The sequence below is a fragment of the Mesocricetus auratus genome, unplaced genomic scaffold (genome assembly GCF_017639785.1).
Source record: "Mesocricetus auratus isolate SY011 unplaced genomic scaffold, BCM_Maur_2.0 Super-Scaffold_100038, whole genome shotgun sequence".
Taxonomy (NCBI): domain Eukaryota; kingdom Metazoa; phylum Chordata; class Mammalia; order Rodentia; family Cricetidae; genus Mesocricetus; species Mesocricetus auratus.
Window position 1 is genome coordinate 8,118,006 of NW_024429216.1, and position 18,991 is coordinate 8,136,996.

General features: G+C 53.1%; 2 protein-coding genes across 4 annotated transcripts; one reads left to right on the forward strand and one right to left on the reverse strand.

Annotated features, from left to right (window-relative positions):
- Nucleotides 1-517: 517 nt before the first annotated feature.
- On the reverse strand, nt 518-8,888 carry CUNH19orf54 (chromosome unknown C19orf54 homolog). 3 transcript variants are annotated; one of them, XM_013125606.3, is made up of 8 exons: nt 8,751-8,888; nt 7,607-8,009; nt 5,002-5,070; nt 4,407-4,531; nt 3,539-3,668; nt 3,377-3,447; nt 1,961-2,089; nt 518-1,851 (listed from the first exon to the last, which is right to left on the reverse strand). In XM_013125606.3, exons 2-8 carry the CDS (start codon nt 7,894-7,896, stop codon nt 1,733-1,735), a joined length of 933 nt encoding a protein of 310 aa, XP_012981060.1. In that variant the 5' UTR covers nt 7,897-8,009; nt 8,751-8,888; the 3' UTR covers nt 518-1,732. The 3 variants fall into 3 exon arrangements, with proteins under 3 accessions (XP_012981060.1, XP_005086631.2, XP_040590250.1); XM_005086574.4 differs by having other exon boundaries at nt 518-2,089; XM_040734316.1 differs by lacking the exon at nt 8,751-8,888 and having other exon boundaries at nt 518-2,089; nt 7,603-7,779.
- Snrpa (small nuclear ribonucleoprotein polypeptide A) lies at nt 8,710-17,595 on the forward strand. The gene is made up of 7 exons (XM_013125607.3): nt 8,710-8,849; nt 9,307-9,401; nt 11,616-11,788; nt 13,369-13,545; nt 15,642-15,815; nt 16,238-16,326; nt 17,219-17,595. The coding sequence occupies exons 2-7, from the start codon at nt 9,329-9,331 to the stop codon at nt 17,376-17,378; spliced, it is 846 nt and encodes a 281-aa protein (XP_012981061.1). The 5' UTR covers nt 8,710-8,849; nt 9,307-9,328; the 3' UTR covers nt 17,379-17,595.
- The last annotated feature ends 1,396 nt before the right edge of the window (nt 17,596-18,991 follow it).

Genomic DNA, 18,991 nt, shown 5'->3' on the forward strand with positions numbered 1-18,991 from the left:
GGCTAACCTGGACTGCATAACATTACCAGACTTGTCTTAAAAAAAAACACACTAGAGAATTGGCTCAGAGGTTAAGGACATTGGCTGCTCTTCCAGAGGTCCTGAGTTCAATTCCCAGCACCCACACGGTGGCTCACAGCCATCTTAGTGAAATATGGCACCCTCTTCTGGTGTGCGGGAATACATGTAGACAAAACACTATACACAATAAATCTTTAAAAAAAATAACAAAACCCACATCACATTCCTCTCTTCTCGTGTGGAAGGAGAGCGGTCCTGGGGACTCTGAAGAGGGTGTGATACTGGAGCCAAGATGGAGAAGTTGGGGGAAATAAGCTTTAATATTTTTTTTTTTGTTTTCTTTTTGTTTTTCAAGACAGGGTTTCTCTGTATTGTTTTGGAGGCTGTCCTGGAACTCGCTCTGTAGACCAGGCTGGCCTGGAACTCACAGAGATCCGCCTGCCTCTGCCTCCCGAGTGCTGGGATTAAAGGCGTGCGCCACCAACGCCCGGCAAGCTTTAATTTTTTAAAATTATATTTGAGTTTGTGTTGAATGCACACACACCACAGCAACCACGTGGAGGGGACAACCTGTGGGACTCAGTTCTCCCCCGCTACAGGGGCCCTGGGTCACCAGGATTGGCAAGCATCTTTGCCCATCTTACCAGCTCAGGGAGAGTGACCACCACTCACAGGTCAGGGAGAGAGAGCACACTCAGGTCAGGGAGAGAGACCACACCCAGCTCAGGGAGAGAGACCACACCCAGCTCAGGGCTGCTGTTGGCACCTACAGTCTTGGTATCTGAAAGGCCGCCATGGCTGTCAGGCAGGTGAGGAATGGTCTAAGTAGGCCAAGGAGAAGGGAGATGGGTAACAGGGGTCCAGGCTCTTTAGATGTCCACTGAACTGAAAGTGGCCTGGAAGATGTCACATTCAGGTGGGAGGATCACCACTAGGATCTGAGTTACTATCAAGCCTTCCTCAGCAGGGCGGTGGTGGCACACACCTTTAACCCCAGCACCCAGGAGGCAGAGGCAGGCGGATCTCTGTGAGTTTGAGGCCAGCCTGGTTTACGGAGTGAGTTCCAAGATAGGCTTCAAAGTTACATAGAAACCCTGTCCTTAAAAAAAAAAGAGAGAGAGAGAGTGTCTTCCTCTAGGCTGGGGCATGGGGAACACACAGCATATGGGAAGCAAAGTCAGGCAGATCTCTGTGAGGTTAGGGTCAACCTGGTCTACTACATAGGGAGTTCTAGGTCATCAGTGCTACACAGCGAGACCTGTTTTTTGTTTTTGCTTTTTGAGACAGGGTCTCACTATACAGCCCTGGCTGGCATGGAGTTTGCTTTGTAGACCATGATGGTCCTGAACTCAGAGATTCCCCCTCGGTGAGTCCCAACCTTTCGAATGCGTTTCATGGTGTGGTGGCCACCAGCCATGCACTTATGTTTGCTGCTACTTCATGACTGTAATTTTGCTGTTGTGAATCATAATGTAAATCTCTGTGTTTTCCAATGGTCTTAGGAGACCCTGTGAAAGGGTCCCGATCCACAGGCTGTGACTCAGTCCCCAAGTATGAATTTAGACTTTGGTCAATGGTCACGCTTGTGACTCCACAGATGGGGTGATCTTATGATAGATTTCTAGCAGGAGGTCCTCGAGATACAGGCTGGACGACAGACGTCACACGGGATGAAGTGAGGCACGCTAACGGTGATGGAGATAACTTGGAGTCAGGTGCCCCAGCCCCAGCTAATGGCTCCACCCCTGCGGTCTAAGCAGCAGGATCTGGCCACAGAGGCCTGCCTGTACCCCACCGGCAGGTACCACGTACACCCGTCCATCGGCGGCCCTGGCAGGAGAGAAGTCTGTCAGCTGCAGGTTGCTATCCCGGACTTGGTTGTAGTCCCACAGCTGGTAATGCCAACTCTTGCCCTGCTTGGAGAGAAGGAAGATGGCACCTGGGGAGCTTTCCTCTGGGAAGGATGGCGGCTGGTGGGGTGCACCAGGCACTGGGTGGAAGAGGCCTGGCAACTCAGAGTCTTCCATGTAGCCCGGGTCTGGCACACTCCGCACACCTATGAGGACCCCTGGGGGACAGGAAGAGGATGTGAGTTGCCTGGGTTACAGCTAGATGCCAAGGCTCCTGAATCCCCTGTGCCACAAGGTTAGGACTCCGGGTACAGAGCAGGGGCCTCGGGCTCCAAAGTCTCAGGTATCCAAAGTCCTGTCTCTTCAGCACATTGAAAGTGGGAACAGCATTGAAATTAAGACCCCAACATCTGCTGGAGAGATGGCTCAGAGGTTAAGAGCACTGACTGCTCTTCCAGGGGTCCTGAGTTCAATTCCCAGCAACCACATGGTGACTCATAGTCATCTATTATTCAATCTGGTGCCCTCTTCCAGCATATAGGCAGAACACTGTATATGTAATAAATAAATAAATCTTAAAAAAAAAAAAGCCGGGCGTTGGTGGCGCACGCCTTTAATCCCAGCACTCGGGAGGCAGAGGCAGGCGGATCTCTGTGAGTTCGAGGCTGGGCTGGACTGACAGCCTCCAAAACAATACAGAGAAACCCTGTCTCGTAAAAACCAAAAAAAAAAAAAAAAAAAAAGACCCCAACATCTCCAGCTGCCCCCAGAAAGACCCCCACCCCCAGAGCCAGACACATCTGGAAGCCAGGCAGAGCCTCCGTCCTGGCCTGGTGTACAAATCCGCCCTTCTTACAGGCGGGCAGATGCGAATGAGTGCTGGTCACAGACACACGCAGTGTCAACCGTGTTCTGTAGAGTCACACGCCTGTCAGGCAGCTTGGATTACTGTTGGTGTGTGCGCCCCCCTTGGGGTTAAGCGTTCAGTTGGCAGCACTGTTTTGGGAGGGGGGAACCTTTAGGAGGGAGGGCCTTGCTGGAGGAGTGGGCCACGGGGGCGGGGCTGAAGCCAAGTGCAGGGTTACAGTCCACTCTCCGTTTCTGGGTGGAGCTCTCTGCTTCCGGGTCAACAGGAACAAACTGCACCGCAGCCTCCTCCATCACTAATGGACTCATCAGCTGCCCTGCTCTCCCTTCCAGAGGTATCCCTGACCCTCTCAAGGAGCTTCTGTGAGGAAAGCCAACACCTCTACCCCACCTCCTCAATTTCCACCTGGGCAACAGGCCCAGAGATGAGAGCCCCTCGCCCCGCCTGTCTGTGGGAACGCTAACTGGGAGATGCTTGAGGGGCCTGGTGCCTGCGGGCTTTCTGCTGAGTACAGCAGGGGAAAGAGGCGGCCCAGGCCTTGTTCACACCCTCAGGGCAGACACAGGACCACTGGGGTGAAGAGTGGGCGGGGCGCTCTAGGGAGCAGCTTGTGGGGACACAGGTGGGGTGGACCCACCTGCGCTCACTGCCCAGTGGGCCTTATGGCCTTTCTTTTGACACGGTTCATGGTTGAAATCCTCATCATAGCTGGAGCTTGTGTTAAGGTACAAACTGTGGTGTGGGCCTGGTTCCCACCCTTCACCATCCCCGCCCTGCTCCCTCCCGGTCCCTGGGATGCGGGAAGAGCAAGGGATGTCCAGTGATGAGGTGCTGCAGGATCCGATCTCTGTTGGGACCGCCCAGGCCACCACAGAGGAGTTCAGCTTGGCAGTCCAACGTCTCCTGGGCCAGTGTGGCCATGTCAGCCACTGGAGAAGGTGGGGAGGGAGAGAGAGGGAAAGTGCTGCTTGATTGAATGAATGAATGAGAACCATTTCAAAAGATTTGTCATTTGTACAAGTTCAGAATCTGAGGCTCACACTCGGCCTGATGGCATAGACCTGTAATCCCAGCTACTACAGAGATTGAGTCAGGAGGATCAAATATTCAAAGCCTGCCTGGGTTACCCAGTAAGTTCAAGACCAGGGTAAGCAATTTAGTGAGCTCATGTCTCAAAAGAAAAAAATGGCTGGAAATAGAGCTCAGTGGTAGAGCTCCTGCCTAGAATCCCCCAGTGAGGAGCTGGGGTGTGGCTCAGTGGTAGAGCCCCTGCCTAGAATCCCCCAGTGAGGGGCTGAGGGTGTGGCTCAGTGGTAGAGCCCCTGCCTAGAATCCCCCAGTGAGGGGCTGGAAAGTGGCTCAGTGGTAGAGCCCCTGCCTAGAATCCCCTGGTGAAAGGCTAGGGGTGTAGCTTTCTTGTAGAACACTTGCCTTACAGCCCTATGTTCAGTTCCCAGTGCTACAAAAAAAAACAAATACAAAAAAATAAGTGAGGCATAAAGGGTTAACTGTTTAACCACTCTGCCATAAAGATGGCTTGACTTCTCCTGGTAACAACTTTGGTCTACTACTGTAGGGGATGGACCGGGAGAAGGGAATGAGACCCCTCACGCATCTTCAGGGCCCCAGCTGGCCTAGAGAGGAGCCAGTGAGCTTAGCCAACTCACCCGAGAACATCTCTCCCTGCGCCGTGTAGCCTCTCTCCACGGCCACCCGCACCAGTCTTTCTAGAGAGACGCTGTCAGGGGCTGACAGAAGACGGCCTGCCATCCACAGGGCCACCAGTCCACACCTGGGAGAGACAGACAGCACATGTCACGTCTTTACTGAAATCCCGACCTCAGAGGAGGGGGGAGCTGTGCTGTCTGGGGGACCTGCCTCCCCGCCCATGCCAGGTGGGGAGAACAGGCTGAAGGTGGGGACAACCTGTGCTTCCTGGGAACAGGCACCCAAGTGGAGAGAAGATGGACCACGTCATCTGTGCTCTCATGGGAGTTATTCATTTAGCGTTTGAACGGTTCTTCTGTGACACTCTCTCTCTCTCTCTCTCTCTCTCTCTCTCTCTCTCTCTCTCTCTCTCTCTCTCTCTCTCTACACACACACACACACACACACACACACACACACACACACACACGATGTGGAAAATGCCCTGCTTTCTCTCCCTCCTCCCCAGGATGCCTGGGGAAATGCTTGCCCCTCAGTGCCAGCTTGGCCTCAGAGGGCTGGCCTGGCTCTTGCATCAGGGCGATGGGCACTTACTGAGGGCCTTCTTGGATGAGGGAGGGCAGGTCGGCACAGAAGAGGACCCATTGCAAGTCACTTCGAAACCTGAAGCAGAGCGATGACAAGTCAGCAGGGCGCAGCTCTGAGGACACACCCTGGGGACTGAGCAATCTGTCCTAAGGCCTCAGGGCTACTCGACTGCTGAGGCAGTGCTGACCCCGCCTCAGTTTTCCCAGGTGGCAGCGGAGGCCATCATTCTGCCTGTTTCCTGCTGCTTCTCACAGGCCTTGAAAGACAAAGAGCACATGCAGAACCCATGCAACCAGGAGTCACAAAGATTTATATGAGGAAATTTCTAGAAGGTATATGTTTTATACCCAAATGCTAAGATCTCTCTCTCTCTCTCTCTTTTGTACACATTATCTCCAAATGTAGCCTAGGCTAGCCTCCAACCAATGGCAATTTTTCTGCCTTATTTTCCCCGGTGTTGGGATTACAGGTGTGCCACCATGACCAGTGCCTGATCATTCTCCCCACCAGGTCTGGGGGGTGTGGGGTGTGGTGTGTTGGCTCGGTGGACAAAGGCGCCTGCTGCCAAACCTGACAACTTGAGTTCAAATCCCAGGACCCACATGTTGGAAGGAGAGAACTGACTCAGGCAAGGTGTTTTCTGACCCAAACACTGCAGCACACACATAGACATTAATTCAGCCTTGAGTAAAGCCAGCTGATTATATGCTTCAGGCCCAAGAGATCACCTCAAAGATGAATCTGAGCAGGCCCTGCCCTGGGGCACCCACGTGGTTCCTGTGATCTCAGTCCCTAGAGGCTCCTGGCCGGCTGCTTCCTTTTCCTATTCCAAGGCCAGTGGGAGCTAAGCCAGGGTGGTGGCGGGGATGCTCACACAGCACTCCAGCTTCTCAGATGGAGATAACTCCTGAGCACACCTGGTGCTTAGAGGTGCCCAGTCCCCTACTGGAGTTCAATGGAGACCTCTCCCTTCTCCCAGCCGGGGCAAAGTGACTGCCCCTGGGAGCTTCAGCGTTCCTTCATCTGAGACTCCCTTTGACTTACGTGTATCTGCATGAGTGTGTACCACAGGTGTGGGTGCCTGCAGGGATCACAGGAGGCGGCACGCCATGTGGGTGCTGGGAACCGAACTGAGGTCCTCTGCAAGAGCAGTGAGGGCTCCAGACCCCGAGTCGTCTTTCCAGCCCTCCAAGAGTCTCAGCTTGCGGTTGCTGAGAGCAACAAACACGTAGAAACTCGGCCACACGTGGTGGTTCATGCTTGTAATATCAGCACTTTGGAAGCATAAGCAGGACTGTCACTGAGTTTCTGGCTAGCCTGGGCTACACAGACTTTCCATCAGCTTGGCCTACAGAGTATGACACTGGGTCAAAAATTTTAAAAAACAGACCAGTATGGTGGCGCACACCTTTAATCCCAGCACTTTGGAGGGGCAGAGACAGGTGGATCTCTGAGTTCAAGGCCAGCCTGGTCTACAGAGTGAGCTCCAGGCCAGCCAGGGCCCCAAAGAGAAACCCTGTCTCGAACACCACTGAACAGCTGGTGATGGCAATATGTCGGTGTGCTCAGCTACATAGAGTTTGAGGTCAGCCTGGGCTACATGAGAGTCTATCTCAGACAAACAAATACCACCCCCCCAAAAAAAATAACTAGAAACAGCCTAAGAAACATAGCAAAGTAAGCAAACCCTTTTGATCCTTTTAATCACCTATATGGTATGATGGGCTGTCTGCATTCAACGTGCATATGGTGGCTGGGGCACTTGGTGTGCTTAGAAGTGTGGTTGGGGAGTTTAAGATTCCTCCCCCTCCCTCCCTCCCTCCCTCCCTCGATCCCTCTCTCCTCACCCCTCCCTCCCTCCCTCGATCCCTCTCTCCTCACCCCTCCCTCCCTCCCTCGATCCCTCTCTCCTCACCCCTCCCTCCAAGACAAGGTCTGGCCATGCAGCTCGGTGTGGTCCGGAACTCAGCTCTGGGATTACAGGCATGTGCCCTGTGCCAGGCACTGGGCGTCTCTGTACCGGTTTGGACAGGGCCTGTGGTGTCTTCTCTACCCTCCTCCCTGCCTGCCTGTGTCCCTGCTGCCTCACTTTCTTCTTGGGATCCGCATCCCTCACTGAAGTGCAGTTCTGAGCAAAGCCTTTCTCTAGCTCATCAGAGACCCCAGACAGTCCAGATTCCTCCACCCAGCCCGCCCCAGGCTGTGTGGGCTGCTGCTTGTCCTGCTCTGCTAGTCCTCTGAAAACAACACGTCTTTACTGTAGACCTGTGCGGGCGCTGTCGCCCTCGCGGCAGAGGCCTCCACAGCTCGCTCTCCAGCGCCTGTAGCAGCTGTGCTCTCAGGAGCCACCACTGAGACACACACTTCCTTTGGGCCCCGTTATCACCACCCTGGCTACCCTGGGAGTCACTGCCTTAGAACCAGGCACGAGCAGCAGCTGCTCTCTCTACTGCTAGAGGTCAAGCGGCGAAGAGCTAGGTAGGAGACCTAAGGCATCTGGCTGTTTGAGAGGAAGGAACCGGGAACCCTGAGATGGGGTGGCTGAAGTGGTCTGGAGACAGGTGTCTGGGTGAGACCTGGGGTGGTGTGGGGGTCTGGGAAGCCTACCTACCGGTCCTTGTGGAGCTTGAGGAGCCTCCGCACATCGTCCCTGCCTCTGGGGGCTGGGCCAGCCTTCTCCAAGGCCTCCTTCAGGAGCCGGCTCTTCTCCAGGCCGTAGACATGAGGGGAAGCAACCCCCACGGCACAGGGTGGGGGTGGGGGTGGCGGCGGTGGGACAGAAGCCTGGAGACCACAGGGAGGGGGTGGCAAAGCCACGTCCAGGGGACTTGGGGGTAACGGAGGCTGCATGTTGGGGTCTTGGGGTTCCGGGACCGTGGGCCTTAGGGGGAAGGAAGTCATGTGGGGTCTTCGGTAAGAGCTGATGAGAAAGGGGACCCTCTCAAATCTCTCGAGGGCGGAGACTTCAGCTTTTAGAGCAACTGGATGGGGTATTCAGGCCGGCACATAGAAATCTGGATTAGAAACAAGGTAAAAGTCAGCGTTGATTTGAGGGATACGGTGCCTGAGCAGTTGGCCTGGGAGGACCGGGGTTAGTACTTCAAACGGTGTCCACAGGAACTGGGCTGAGCCCAATGATGAAGGCTCCCCAGGGTGGGCTGCGCTACGGGGATGGGCTTCATTAGGAGGGATATGTTGTAGGCGACATCTCATCCACTAGAGCCATCTCGTTTCTCCATTTCTGTAACAAGGAGGCTCAGACCCGGGGTAAGTGTGGGGGTAACGTGCCTCATCTCACGTCCAGGGCTCGAGGTTGGAACCTTATAGATGACCCCAGGAGCTAGAGGTCAAGAGGTTAAAAAAGGGCACGCGGCCGGGAAACCAGCCCGGCGGTGGGCGGGGCCAGAGCTACAGACGCTCAGCGGTCAAGGGTGCCCGTCTGCGGAACGGAACGCGGGCACTTGTACACGTTTCCCGCCGGGAACTAACGGCGTCGGCCCCGCCAGCCTCCAGCGTCCTCTCTCAGGCCGCGGCTGGGCGACCACGTGACCCGAGGCTACTGGCGGAAGGGGAAGAGGCGTGGCTCCCGAAAGGCGGCGCTAGGGCTCCCGCAGCGTCCCGATTGGCCGAGAGCTCGGAGCCGTCTTTGATTGGTCCGGTCACCCTGGGGGAGGGGGCGGGGCTTAGCGCTGAGGCGGGAACCCCTGCGTGCGGGTCTTGGGCAGGCGCCGAGGCCGGGAGCAGCCGGGACTTACCGAGCTCGCGCGCGGAGGGCGTCTCGCGGCGGGGAGAAGCCGGGGACGGGACGCTGTGTGTCTGAGCGGAGTAGCGTGGCCGGCGCGGCGGTTCAGGTGGTGAGTTCCCGCGGTGTAGACGCCCGTCGGCGCTGCGGAGGCGGGTGGAGCGCTTGGCGTCGGGCCTTGGGCCGCTCTTGGAGAGGCCGGGATGTCCCAAGTCGGTCCCTACTTTCTTAACTGGCCCCGACATCCGGGTTCTTCTTTTTCCTCCTTGGCCGCCGTTCGAGCGCGTGGACTAATGGGAATCGCCGCTGGGTACGCCCCGCCCGCCGGGACTCGTGGAGCATTCTGGGATTCGTAGTTGCTCTCTAGATCCCCCCCCCCTTAGCACGCGGGCTGGAGGCGCGGAGTCCTACGCTGCGCTGGCTTTGTCGCCAAGCCGTGCCATCCCTCCCCAGTTCCCGTCTTAACCCAACTCCTCCTGCAAGGATCCCCGAGCAGAGCCCATTAGCCCTTTGAACAAAGAATTTTGGGAAACCGTAGAGCTGAAGTCGCCTCTTTCTCTCCCTTTAAGCCGTCCCTGAGCATCTGAGACCATGGCAGTTCCTGAGACCCGTCCCAACCACACTATTTATATCAACAATCTCAATGAGAAGATCAAGAAGGATGGTAAGTTCTCGGGAAAGCCTGGCCGCTAGGTGATCTCACATGAGCTGACCCCTCTACACCCAGCACCCACTCTCCTTTCTCAGCCTCCCCGTTCAGCCTGTTAAGAGTTAACTTTGGCCTCTGTACCTACTGAGCCCTTGGTTTCCAATACACCCTTAACCGTTTTACACTCTGCTGCTTAACCTGCACATTGCTGATAATTTTGAAGGTTTAAGCTCACCGGCCCCTCCTTTCTGTGAAGCCTTTTGGGATCATTCTATCAAGACCAGCGAGTCTGCTATCATGACGCTGTCTCTGGCCTCTGGCATTGGTCTTAGTGATTAGCCACAGAGCAAAGAACACACGGAAGTGATGGGTAATGAGTGCCGTGTAACAGGATTCTGTACTCTTAGATGTATTTAATTCTCACAAGTCTCTCAGATTAAGACGTTAGAATTCTGGGTGGCATAACTTCCCTGAGATCAAATACCAAGAAAAGTGGTTGGGACATAAGTGTGGGATTCTAGTTAGTTAAGCAAACTCTTGGACTGCTTGAACGGCAGACAGCTATAATTCTGTTACTTAGAGAGAGGGACTCCCAGAGGGCAACACGATCAGAACAAGTGAAAAAGAAACCAAAGACTATGTCTTCTGGTGTGGTGGTGTAGGCCTGTAATCCCAGTACTCAGGAGACTGAGACAGGAGAATCTTGACTTCCGGACCAGCCTACGATACATAGCAAGACCATGCCTGACGCCAAAAGGATTGAGGAATGCAAGTAGTATTAGTCTTGCCTAGCATGGGTAAGGCTCTGGGTTTTGAACCTCAGCAACGGAGAAACCTACTTGGCCTGGAGAGATGGCTCAGTGGTTTAAAACATTGCTTGCTCTTCCAGAGTACCTGAGTTTGATTACCAGCACTCTGGGGAGGTTTTAAGTGTGTAACTCCAGTTCCAGGGGACATATGACATTCTCTTCTGGCTTCTGCAGGCAAAATACCCACACAAATAAAATAAAAATATTAGCTGGGTGATGGTGGAGCATGCCTTTAATCCCAGCACTTGGGAGGCAGAGGCAGTTGGATCTCTGTGAGTTTGAGACCAGTCTGGTCTACAGAGTGAGTTACAGGACAGCTAAGGCTGTTACACAGAGAAACCTTATCTCAAAAAAAACAAAACAACAACTATATGTGTTGTATAATACACACATTTAAAGGTTATACATTTTTTTTTTTTTTTGGTTTTTTGAGACAGGGTTTCTCTGTGGCTTTGGAGGCTGTCCTGGAACTAGCTCTTGTAGACCAGGCTGGCCTCGAACTCACAGAGATCCACCTGCCTCTGCCTCCCAAGTGCTGGGCTTAAAGGCGTGTGCCACCACCGCCCGGCAAGGTTATACAATTTTAAATAAAACCCCACACCAAATAATTCATTTCTTGCCTGGAAATAAGGTCCTGGAGTAGAATATTTACTATTCTGCAAAGGCTAAATTCTGGCACACATACAGAAAGTAAACAGAAGCAAGTATTTTTCTGTATTTAGTTTGTGTGTGTCTATGAATGTGGATGCACGTTTGATCAGGACAACTCTAGGGAGGCAGTCTCCGCTGTGTGTACCTGAGGTCACACTCAGGGTCACGAGGCTGTGATGTGGAGGTTCTGCCAGCATGTCACTGGCCCCTTTGCCCATCACTTTGGAAGTAGTATTCTGAAAGATAGTTGGGCTTGCTCAGAGTTTGAGGTTGTAGTATCAGGCCCTGTCTCAGAAAAAGGGTGGGGGCTTGTCAGGCCTAGGACAGGCCCGGGAAGCTAGCTCAGCTGGAGGCCTGGCGGCCAAAAGAAGGGCTTGTGCTTGTATTTGGACAGCGAGTGTAGAGCAGGTGCTGCTGCTGTCCACGTAAGCAAGCCCGCTTGAGTGGTTCCTGGCTGTTTCTGTTATTGCGGGTTGGTTGGGGGTTTTTGTTTAGTTTAGTAGTGTGTTTTGGCTTTTTAAAAGACAGTTTCTCTGTGTAGCCTTGGCTGTTCTGGAACTTGCTCTGTAGACCAGGCTAGTCTCTGCCTCCCGAGCGCTGGCATGCTCCACCACCGCCCAGCTATTGTGGGTTCTTGTGCTGTAGCATTCTGGGTATTCTGTCAGTTGGCAGTGGTCCCTCATTTGGGCTCTCCATTCTAAGGATAGTGCAGATTCCAGGACACAGTACGCAGGCCTTTTGTCACAGTGTCTTGTTTCCCTGAATGCAGAGCTCAAGAAGTCCCTGTATGCCATCTTCTCGCAGTTTGGCCAGATCCTGGATATCCTGGTGTCTCGGAGCCTGAAGATGAGGGGCCAGGCCTTTGTCATTTTCAAGGAGGTCAGCAGCGCCACTAATGCCCTGCGTTCCATGCAGGGCTTCCCGTTCTACGACAAGCCCATGGTGAGCATCTTGAGTATGGAGGCTGTAGGGAACTAGGAGGGTGTGGACCTGTGGCCTGTGTACTTTCTCTTGCCTGGTCCTTTACATTCGGGGTTCCTTATACTGGGGCTGCGGGGATACCAAATGGTCACGAAACTGAGCATGGTGGCTCTGGCTACGTGTAGGAGGCTGAGGCAGGAGGATCACCAAGAATTCTAACCCAACCTGGAGTATAGAATGGGAGCTTTTGTTGTGATAAAGTGTGAGGGTGACCGAGGCAGAGGGACAGACATACCCGGCAGACAGAGCTTAGTGAGAAGCTCATTATTAGAGGGGAAGCGGGGGGGAGAGAGAAAGGAGGTAGAGACACAGAGAGAGGAGGGAGATAGACAGGAAAAGTTCAGTCTGCCCCAGAGGAACAGTGGGAGAGAGAAGCCAGCAAAGAGCTGGAAAAGACAGCATAAGTGGGCGGGGTCTGTCTTTTAAAGGGGTCCTTTGCACCTGCGTGCAGACTACGCAATCATGGAACCCTGCCTGAGTGCATTCTGCCAGGTGACGGGCGGGCCAGCATAATGCCAGAATCCTAAAGTGTGACTAAAACTTGCAAAAATAGGCCCAAACCAGAGTGAACAAAGGGTTCCCTAAGCCTGTTCTTCTTTATGCCTGTGTGCTCTCCCTGCTGCCTTTGTCACCTGGCTCCACATGTGCTCCCCTCTCCCCCAGGCCTGTCTCTACACCACAGGGCCTTGGAGAGCGCCCATCAGTCATCAACACTGCCTCAGCTTCTTGGAAAGCACAGAGGGTCCCCCTTGTCCATGTGGCCTGTCTTCTCCCTCTCTATCTCTCAGCAGCTAGAGTCCTAGGCCCAGCTTTCCCATCCCTTAGCTTCCATGTGTCCATGAGATCTGGTTCCCCTCCCTTTTCCTAAGCATTAGATCTGAAAAGTTCACTTTGCAATGTACCAGTTCCCCTTCTGAGCATGGGACTTCAAAAAAAAATTATTGCTGGGCATGCTTTTAATTTTAGGGAGACAGAGGCAGATGGGTCTCCAGGCCAGCCTGTTCTACATAGGGGATTCCAGACCAGCCAGCTACATAGTGAGACCCTGTCTCCCTGTCTCAATTTTTTTTTTTTTCGAGACAGGGTTTCTCTGTGACTTTGGAGGCTGTCCTGGAACTCGTGCTGTAGACCAGGCTGGTCTCGAACTCACAGAGATTTGCCTGCCTCTGCCTCCCGAGTGCTAGGGTTAAAGGCATGTGCTACTAATGCCTGGCAGTTTTTTTTTAACTCTTTTTTTAAGTATTTTATTTTTTGTGTGTATAAGCATATGTCTGGGTTCTTCATAGGAAAGTTGTAAGCACTTAGTCTAACTTACAGTTAGTAGCTGCTTATTTAATCAGGGGACTGCTGCTTCCAGGCACTTAGACCTACTAAGTTCCTACCACAATCTTGCCAAGTGGAAAATACTCCCATTTTACAGATGAAGTTGTGGCCAAGCAGTCTATAATTTTTCTTAGCAATTTCCTTGTGAGGTCTCATTTTGAACTCTTGAAGTTTTCTTCTGATTTCCATGGCCTTGACCTTTCTGCTCCGATCGGTAGCGCATCCAGTACGCCAAGACTGACTCAGACATCATTGCCAAGATGAAGGGCACCTTTGTGGAGAGGGACCGCAAACGTGAGAAGAGGAAGCCCAAGAGTCAGGAGACACCAGCTGCCAAAAAGGCTGTTCAGGGCGGGGCAGCTGCCCCTGTGGTGGGCGCTGTCCAGCCTGTACCGGTAAGCCGGGGCACAGGAGTGTGTGTCAGGCCTTCAGCCATGTGGCCTGGTGTAGACTGAGGGGACTCGTCCCAGTGGGCCAGTGAGCCGTGTGGGGGAGGGAATGTAGACTGAGGGGCCAGTGGGCCGTGTGGGGGAGGGAATGTAGACTGAGGGGCCAGTGGGCCGTGTGGGGGAGGGAATGTCGACTGAGGGACCAGTGGGCCGTGTGGTGGAGGGAATGTAGACTGAGGGCCAGTGGGCCGTGTGGGGGAGGGTCTCTTGAGTGCCCCAGGGTACACTTGATGGTTTTTGAAGGTCTGTCCTTTTGCACATGTGCCGCCTGCTTCTCTTGATTTTGGCTTTTTTCTGTGTGTCTTTCCTTGAGAGAGAGAAGGAAGACTGGGGGGGGGGGGGAGAAAATGTGCATTCAGTAAGTCCATGACTACAGAAAGTCAAAAGTTATTATCACCCTACTGTTAGAAATAATAGGCAAAGTTAACTTAGAGACATTAGAAAGCAAAACAATTGATTTAGCCTGTAGGAGGCCCTGCATTCAATCCCTAGTACAAGCATGAGAAAGAATGAAGGAGAATCCGTTGTTTTTGGTGTTAATAAGTAAAGCTGTCGTCCATACAGGTAAATCCAAAGCTGGGTAGAAGGTTGAGTGTCTGAGCACTGATGTAGGGCAAACTAACATGGTCACTGTAGCTCTGCTTTTACCATAAAAGTGTTGGCCTGGCAACTTAAGTTCTGTCATTGGGTCCTATGGTAGGAGGAGGGAACCAATTCTGGAGAGTTATCCAGGACTGTAGAGGGTTCTAGAGTTCCAGCCTTCAAGATGACCTGTCATAGGAGAGGGGAGGGAGGGAGGTTAATGAGGGGTTCAATCCCCAGCACCAGAAATGAAAGAAGGAAAATCCCCTTGTATATTGTCAGTTAACTCATGGCGGGGTGGTAGCCTGCAGTTCTAGCACTTGGAAGGTTGAGATCATGGTGGACCTGAATATGACAGCAGACCCAATAAAGGTTCTAAGGGAACCTTCCAAGTGGCTTTGTGATCTTGGTGAGTACAGAGCAGTGGGTCACTGCGTAGAAGAAAAGATGGCTGGATTTTGCCCCTCCTGCAGTCTCTGTCTCATGGCTCTCAGACTGGGTCATGCTTAGCAGCTAGTGGTGGTGTCTGTGTCCAGCTGATCATCCCTCTGTCCTTCCCGCCTGTGGATTGTTTAGATTACACTTTCGTTTGCTGTGTGTGTCTGAGTGTTCATGCCATGGCACATGAGTGGAGGCCAGAGGACAGCTTGTTGAGGCCGGTTCTCTGCCAGCTACATGCTGGAGGTTGAACGGGGTTGTCAGGCTTGGAGGCAGCTGCCTTTGCCTGCTGAGCCAGGTTGCTAGTTCTCGTTTCTTTCTTTTTATACGTTTGCTGGTTCTCATGTTTGCTTTTAGTGTGTGTGTGTGTGTGTTATTTTCCGTGTATATGCTGGGAATTGAACCCTAGTTAGTCCTCCGGAAGAACGGGCAGTGCTCTTAACCACTGAGCCACCCCTCCAGGCCTCTTTGAAGATCTGAGTTTTGGGCCAGGTGTGGGGTGCATACCTTTAATCCCAGCAGGAAGGCAGAGCCTTGTGTGTTCCAGGCCAGCCATGCTCCATAGTGAGACCATGTCTCGAAGGAAAGAGGTTGCTTTTTACTTGTGACTGATGTGGACATATGTGCTCATAAGTGCGGTGCCTGTGGAGGCCAGAAGAGGGCGTTGGGTCCTCTAGAGCTAGAATCCCAGAAGTTGTGCGCTGCCTGACTGGGTGCTAGGAACCAAACTGTTGTGATACCCCCCTCTTAAACACTGAGCCATTTCTCCAACCTCTCCCTAGTTTCTTTTTAGGCATTTGAACAAAGTGGGGGCATACTCTAATCTTTAACTTTTGCAAATACCTGGTTTAGGATTCTTGAATCCAAGTCTTCAGTTTTGCTTTTTGGTGTTCTTGGGTGTTGTTTTTTACCATTTCAGGTGTGGGTCTTCTCTTTCTGTCTCCTATCTCTGCTCCTTTGCATTGTGGGAGCTGTGACCTTGCTTGACCTGTAAGCCATCAGTCCTGCGCTTTTCTCCACAGGGTATGCCACCGATGACTCAGGCACCCCGCATCATGCACCACATGCCAGGCCAGCCTCCTTACATGCCGCCACCTGGCATGATCCCACCACCGGGCCTTGCTCCTGGCCAGATCCCCCCTGGGGCCATGCCCCCACAGCAGCTCATGCCTGGACAGATGCCGCCTGCCCAGCCTGTAAGTGGCCCGACCCCACCCTAAGGTCTTAGAAGCATGGGCTGGGAGTAGAAGTAGAGGGGTTCCATGGGACTCTTAGGTCAGGTGGGGGTGGCTCTGGTGAGTCGTCCTGGGACAGACACTTGTGTGTTGGTCTGGGGGAGCAGGATGAAGTTAAGTCAAGGTCTGCATCTAGGTGTAGTGCGTGCATGAACCGAGTTCTGTCCTAGTCCTGTCCTAGTCCCTGCACACAGGAGTGTCTAAAGCTGGAAGGTCTCTGTTGCCATCAGCCTGCAGTCTCTGGGGCCCTGGCTGCGGGGGGATGGTTGGCAATGTGTGTGCTAGGGAGCATGTGACAGCCACTCTGCACAGGGTGGTGACAGGGTGCGTTACCAGGCATCCTTCTCGGTACCCCACTCACTGGCAGCCATCTCTCCCCACAGCTCTCCGAGAATCCACCCAATCACATCCTGTTCCTCACCAACCTGCCCGAGGAGACCAACGAGCTCATGCTGTCCATGCTTTTCAACCAGTGAGTGGGGCTTGTGGCTGGGCGGGTGGGTTCCGGTGTTCCCGTGGCCATCCTAGTGTGGCAGGGCCGGCGGCTGAAGACGTGAACAGGGAAGGAAGATGGGCGTAGGAGCATGCCGTGCTGTGGGCACCGCGCTTGGGGGCCTGCGCTGCCTTTGTGTGTGTCGTTGGGAGGCGCAGGACAAGGGGAAGTAAAGAGTAGCAGAATGTGGGCTGGGTTAGCCCTGCGTGGGTTAGCCTGTGAAGGGATCGTCATCCCTGGAGTGTGGAGGGCTTTTAAGGACTCTCTTAGCTTTGTGTTTAATTATGCATGTGTCTGCCAGAGGTGTCAGATATCCCTGAGTTTTAGGCAGTTTTGAGCTACCTGGCCTTGGTGCTAGGGGCTAAACTTGGGTTCTCTGCAAATCAGTTCTTGCTCTAACTGCTGAGTCCTCACCACCCCTCCCCTCTGCTTCTTCAAGATAAAAACAGACAGGTTATATAGCTCAAGCTGGCCATTTTCATGTCTCCATCTCTCAGGTGTGACCTGTACTTGACTTGGATGGTTCTTTTTGTTTTTTAAGAAAAGGTTTCTTTGTGTAGCTGTAGCTGGGTCCTCCCTCCCTCCTTCCTTCCTTTCTTACTTGTGTGTTTATTTTCTGGGACAGGGTTTTTTTGTGTAGCCCTGGCTGACAGCCTCCAAAGCAATACAGAGAAACCCTGTCTCGAAAAACAACAAAAGACTTTCATTTGATGGTGTTTATGAGAGGGATTTTGTCCAGGTAATCTTTCAGTATGTGGTCTGTGCTATGCATCATGGGAAGCTTAGCATCTGTATTCTCTGTCATTTTGTTGGTGCTGAAACGTTAGGGGAATGCTGAGGTGGGTCTCTGAGGTCTGCTGTTCCCTCCCAGGTTCCCTGGATTCAAGGAGGTGCGTCTGGTCCCTGGACGGCACGACATCGCCTTCGTGGAGTTTGACAACGAGGTGCAGGCTGGGGCAGCACGAGATGCCCTGCAAGGCTTTAAGATCACTCAGAACAATGCCATGAAGATCTCTTTTGCCAAGAAGTAGCGCCTTTCCCCATGGGGTATCTCCGTCCCCATTCTGGGGCTGCCCCTTTCCCCCCTTGGCTCAGTCCCTGAAGGTAAGTCCCCCTAGGGGGCCTTCTCAGAGCCGCGTGTGAGTGTGTGGTTGCCACACAGCATTGTACCCAGAGTCTGTCCCCAGACATTGCACCTGGCGCTGTTAGCTTGTGATTAAAGTGGTTTTTTTGCGGTTTGCTTTTTCACCACTATTGTCTGTTTTGTTTTGTGTTCCTTGGATCCCATGGCCTCTGTGGGTTCACAGTCTTGGAAAACACTCAGGAATGAATGTCACAGTATTAACCACACTTAGGGTACATTGACAGCTTTGGCAGGTTTTTTTTTCTCCTGCCTTCTCGTTGAGGGCAAGAAACAAGAGCACTGTACAGAGGGCACATGAAGCCTGCTTCTTTCTGCTCCTGCTTTTGCACTCTTACAGAGGGATGGCTGAGTGGAGACTATGTCCCCATGGCATTTGGAGGAGGAGGACAAAGCTGTTGCTTGCAGCACTAAGGGACTCCCATGTCATTGCAGACAGGCGAGTGGAAACATCTCACCACATTGGCCTAGTGGCTGTGACATGTGGGCTCTGTGGTCAACCCACATCTGGTTTGCAGTCTGGGACCTCCCTAGCTGTCACCCTGTGTGCAGTTAGTGTCTTCACTGTAAGGTTTGTTTTCTGTGTGTGAAAAGAACTCTGTTACTGCCGTGATAATGGTCATGTTTGTTCCCACAGACACCACCATGCACTGCCAGCCATCAGCAGAGTCAGCTGAATACTTAGTAGATGCTGAATACAACTTGAGAGTGCAAGTCAAAGCTGATAGACATGCCTGTGGTCCTCGTACCCAGAAGGCTGAGGCAGGGGTATTGCCCTGAGTTTCATGGCAGCCTGAGCTGCTGTGGTAGGGGCCGTAGATCTGGGAACAGTTAGGGTGATCAGGGGAAGGCTCCTCTGAGGAGGCATCCTAGGGTGGAGCTGATAGGGGTGCTGGGTTTGTAGAGGTGTTCAGTTTCACCTCGGCCCCCCCACAAACTCCTCCCTGTCTAAGGCAGAGTGTGATCATTTTGTGCCTGGCCAGCTCAGAAGTCAGGGTGCCCTGAGTCACTTGCTCTGACCCTGACAAGTGACTGGCTGTGGAGCCAGTTCTTCCTGCAGAAAATGGAAACGAAAGCCCAGCGTGGACTGTGGCGGTAAGGCCCGAAGCAGAGGTGGCAGTGGAAGCTACTTTGTCACATGGGTCTGGCATGAAGTTTGTGTGTGGTTAGTCCTGGTCCTCTAACATGGCTCTGGTGTCTGCACGTTTTAAATCCGTGTGTGTGTGTGTGTGTGTGTGTGTGTGTGTGTGTGTGTGTGTGTGTGTGTGTGTGTGTGTGTGTGTGTGTGTGTGTTTGGACCAGTGACCTGCTTCAAAAGCGAAGTCCCCACCCCATGCAGAGCATGTGTTGACTGAATCCTGAGCAGAATCCTACAGTACTTTTCTCCATCTTTTCATTTTTTAAGGTGGGGCTGGGGTGGGGTCTCAGACACCCCACCCACCCCAGCTCACTATTACAGCCTGAGCTGACCCCTTCCCGCACCTTCCCAGGGTATGTGAGCAT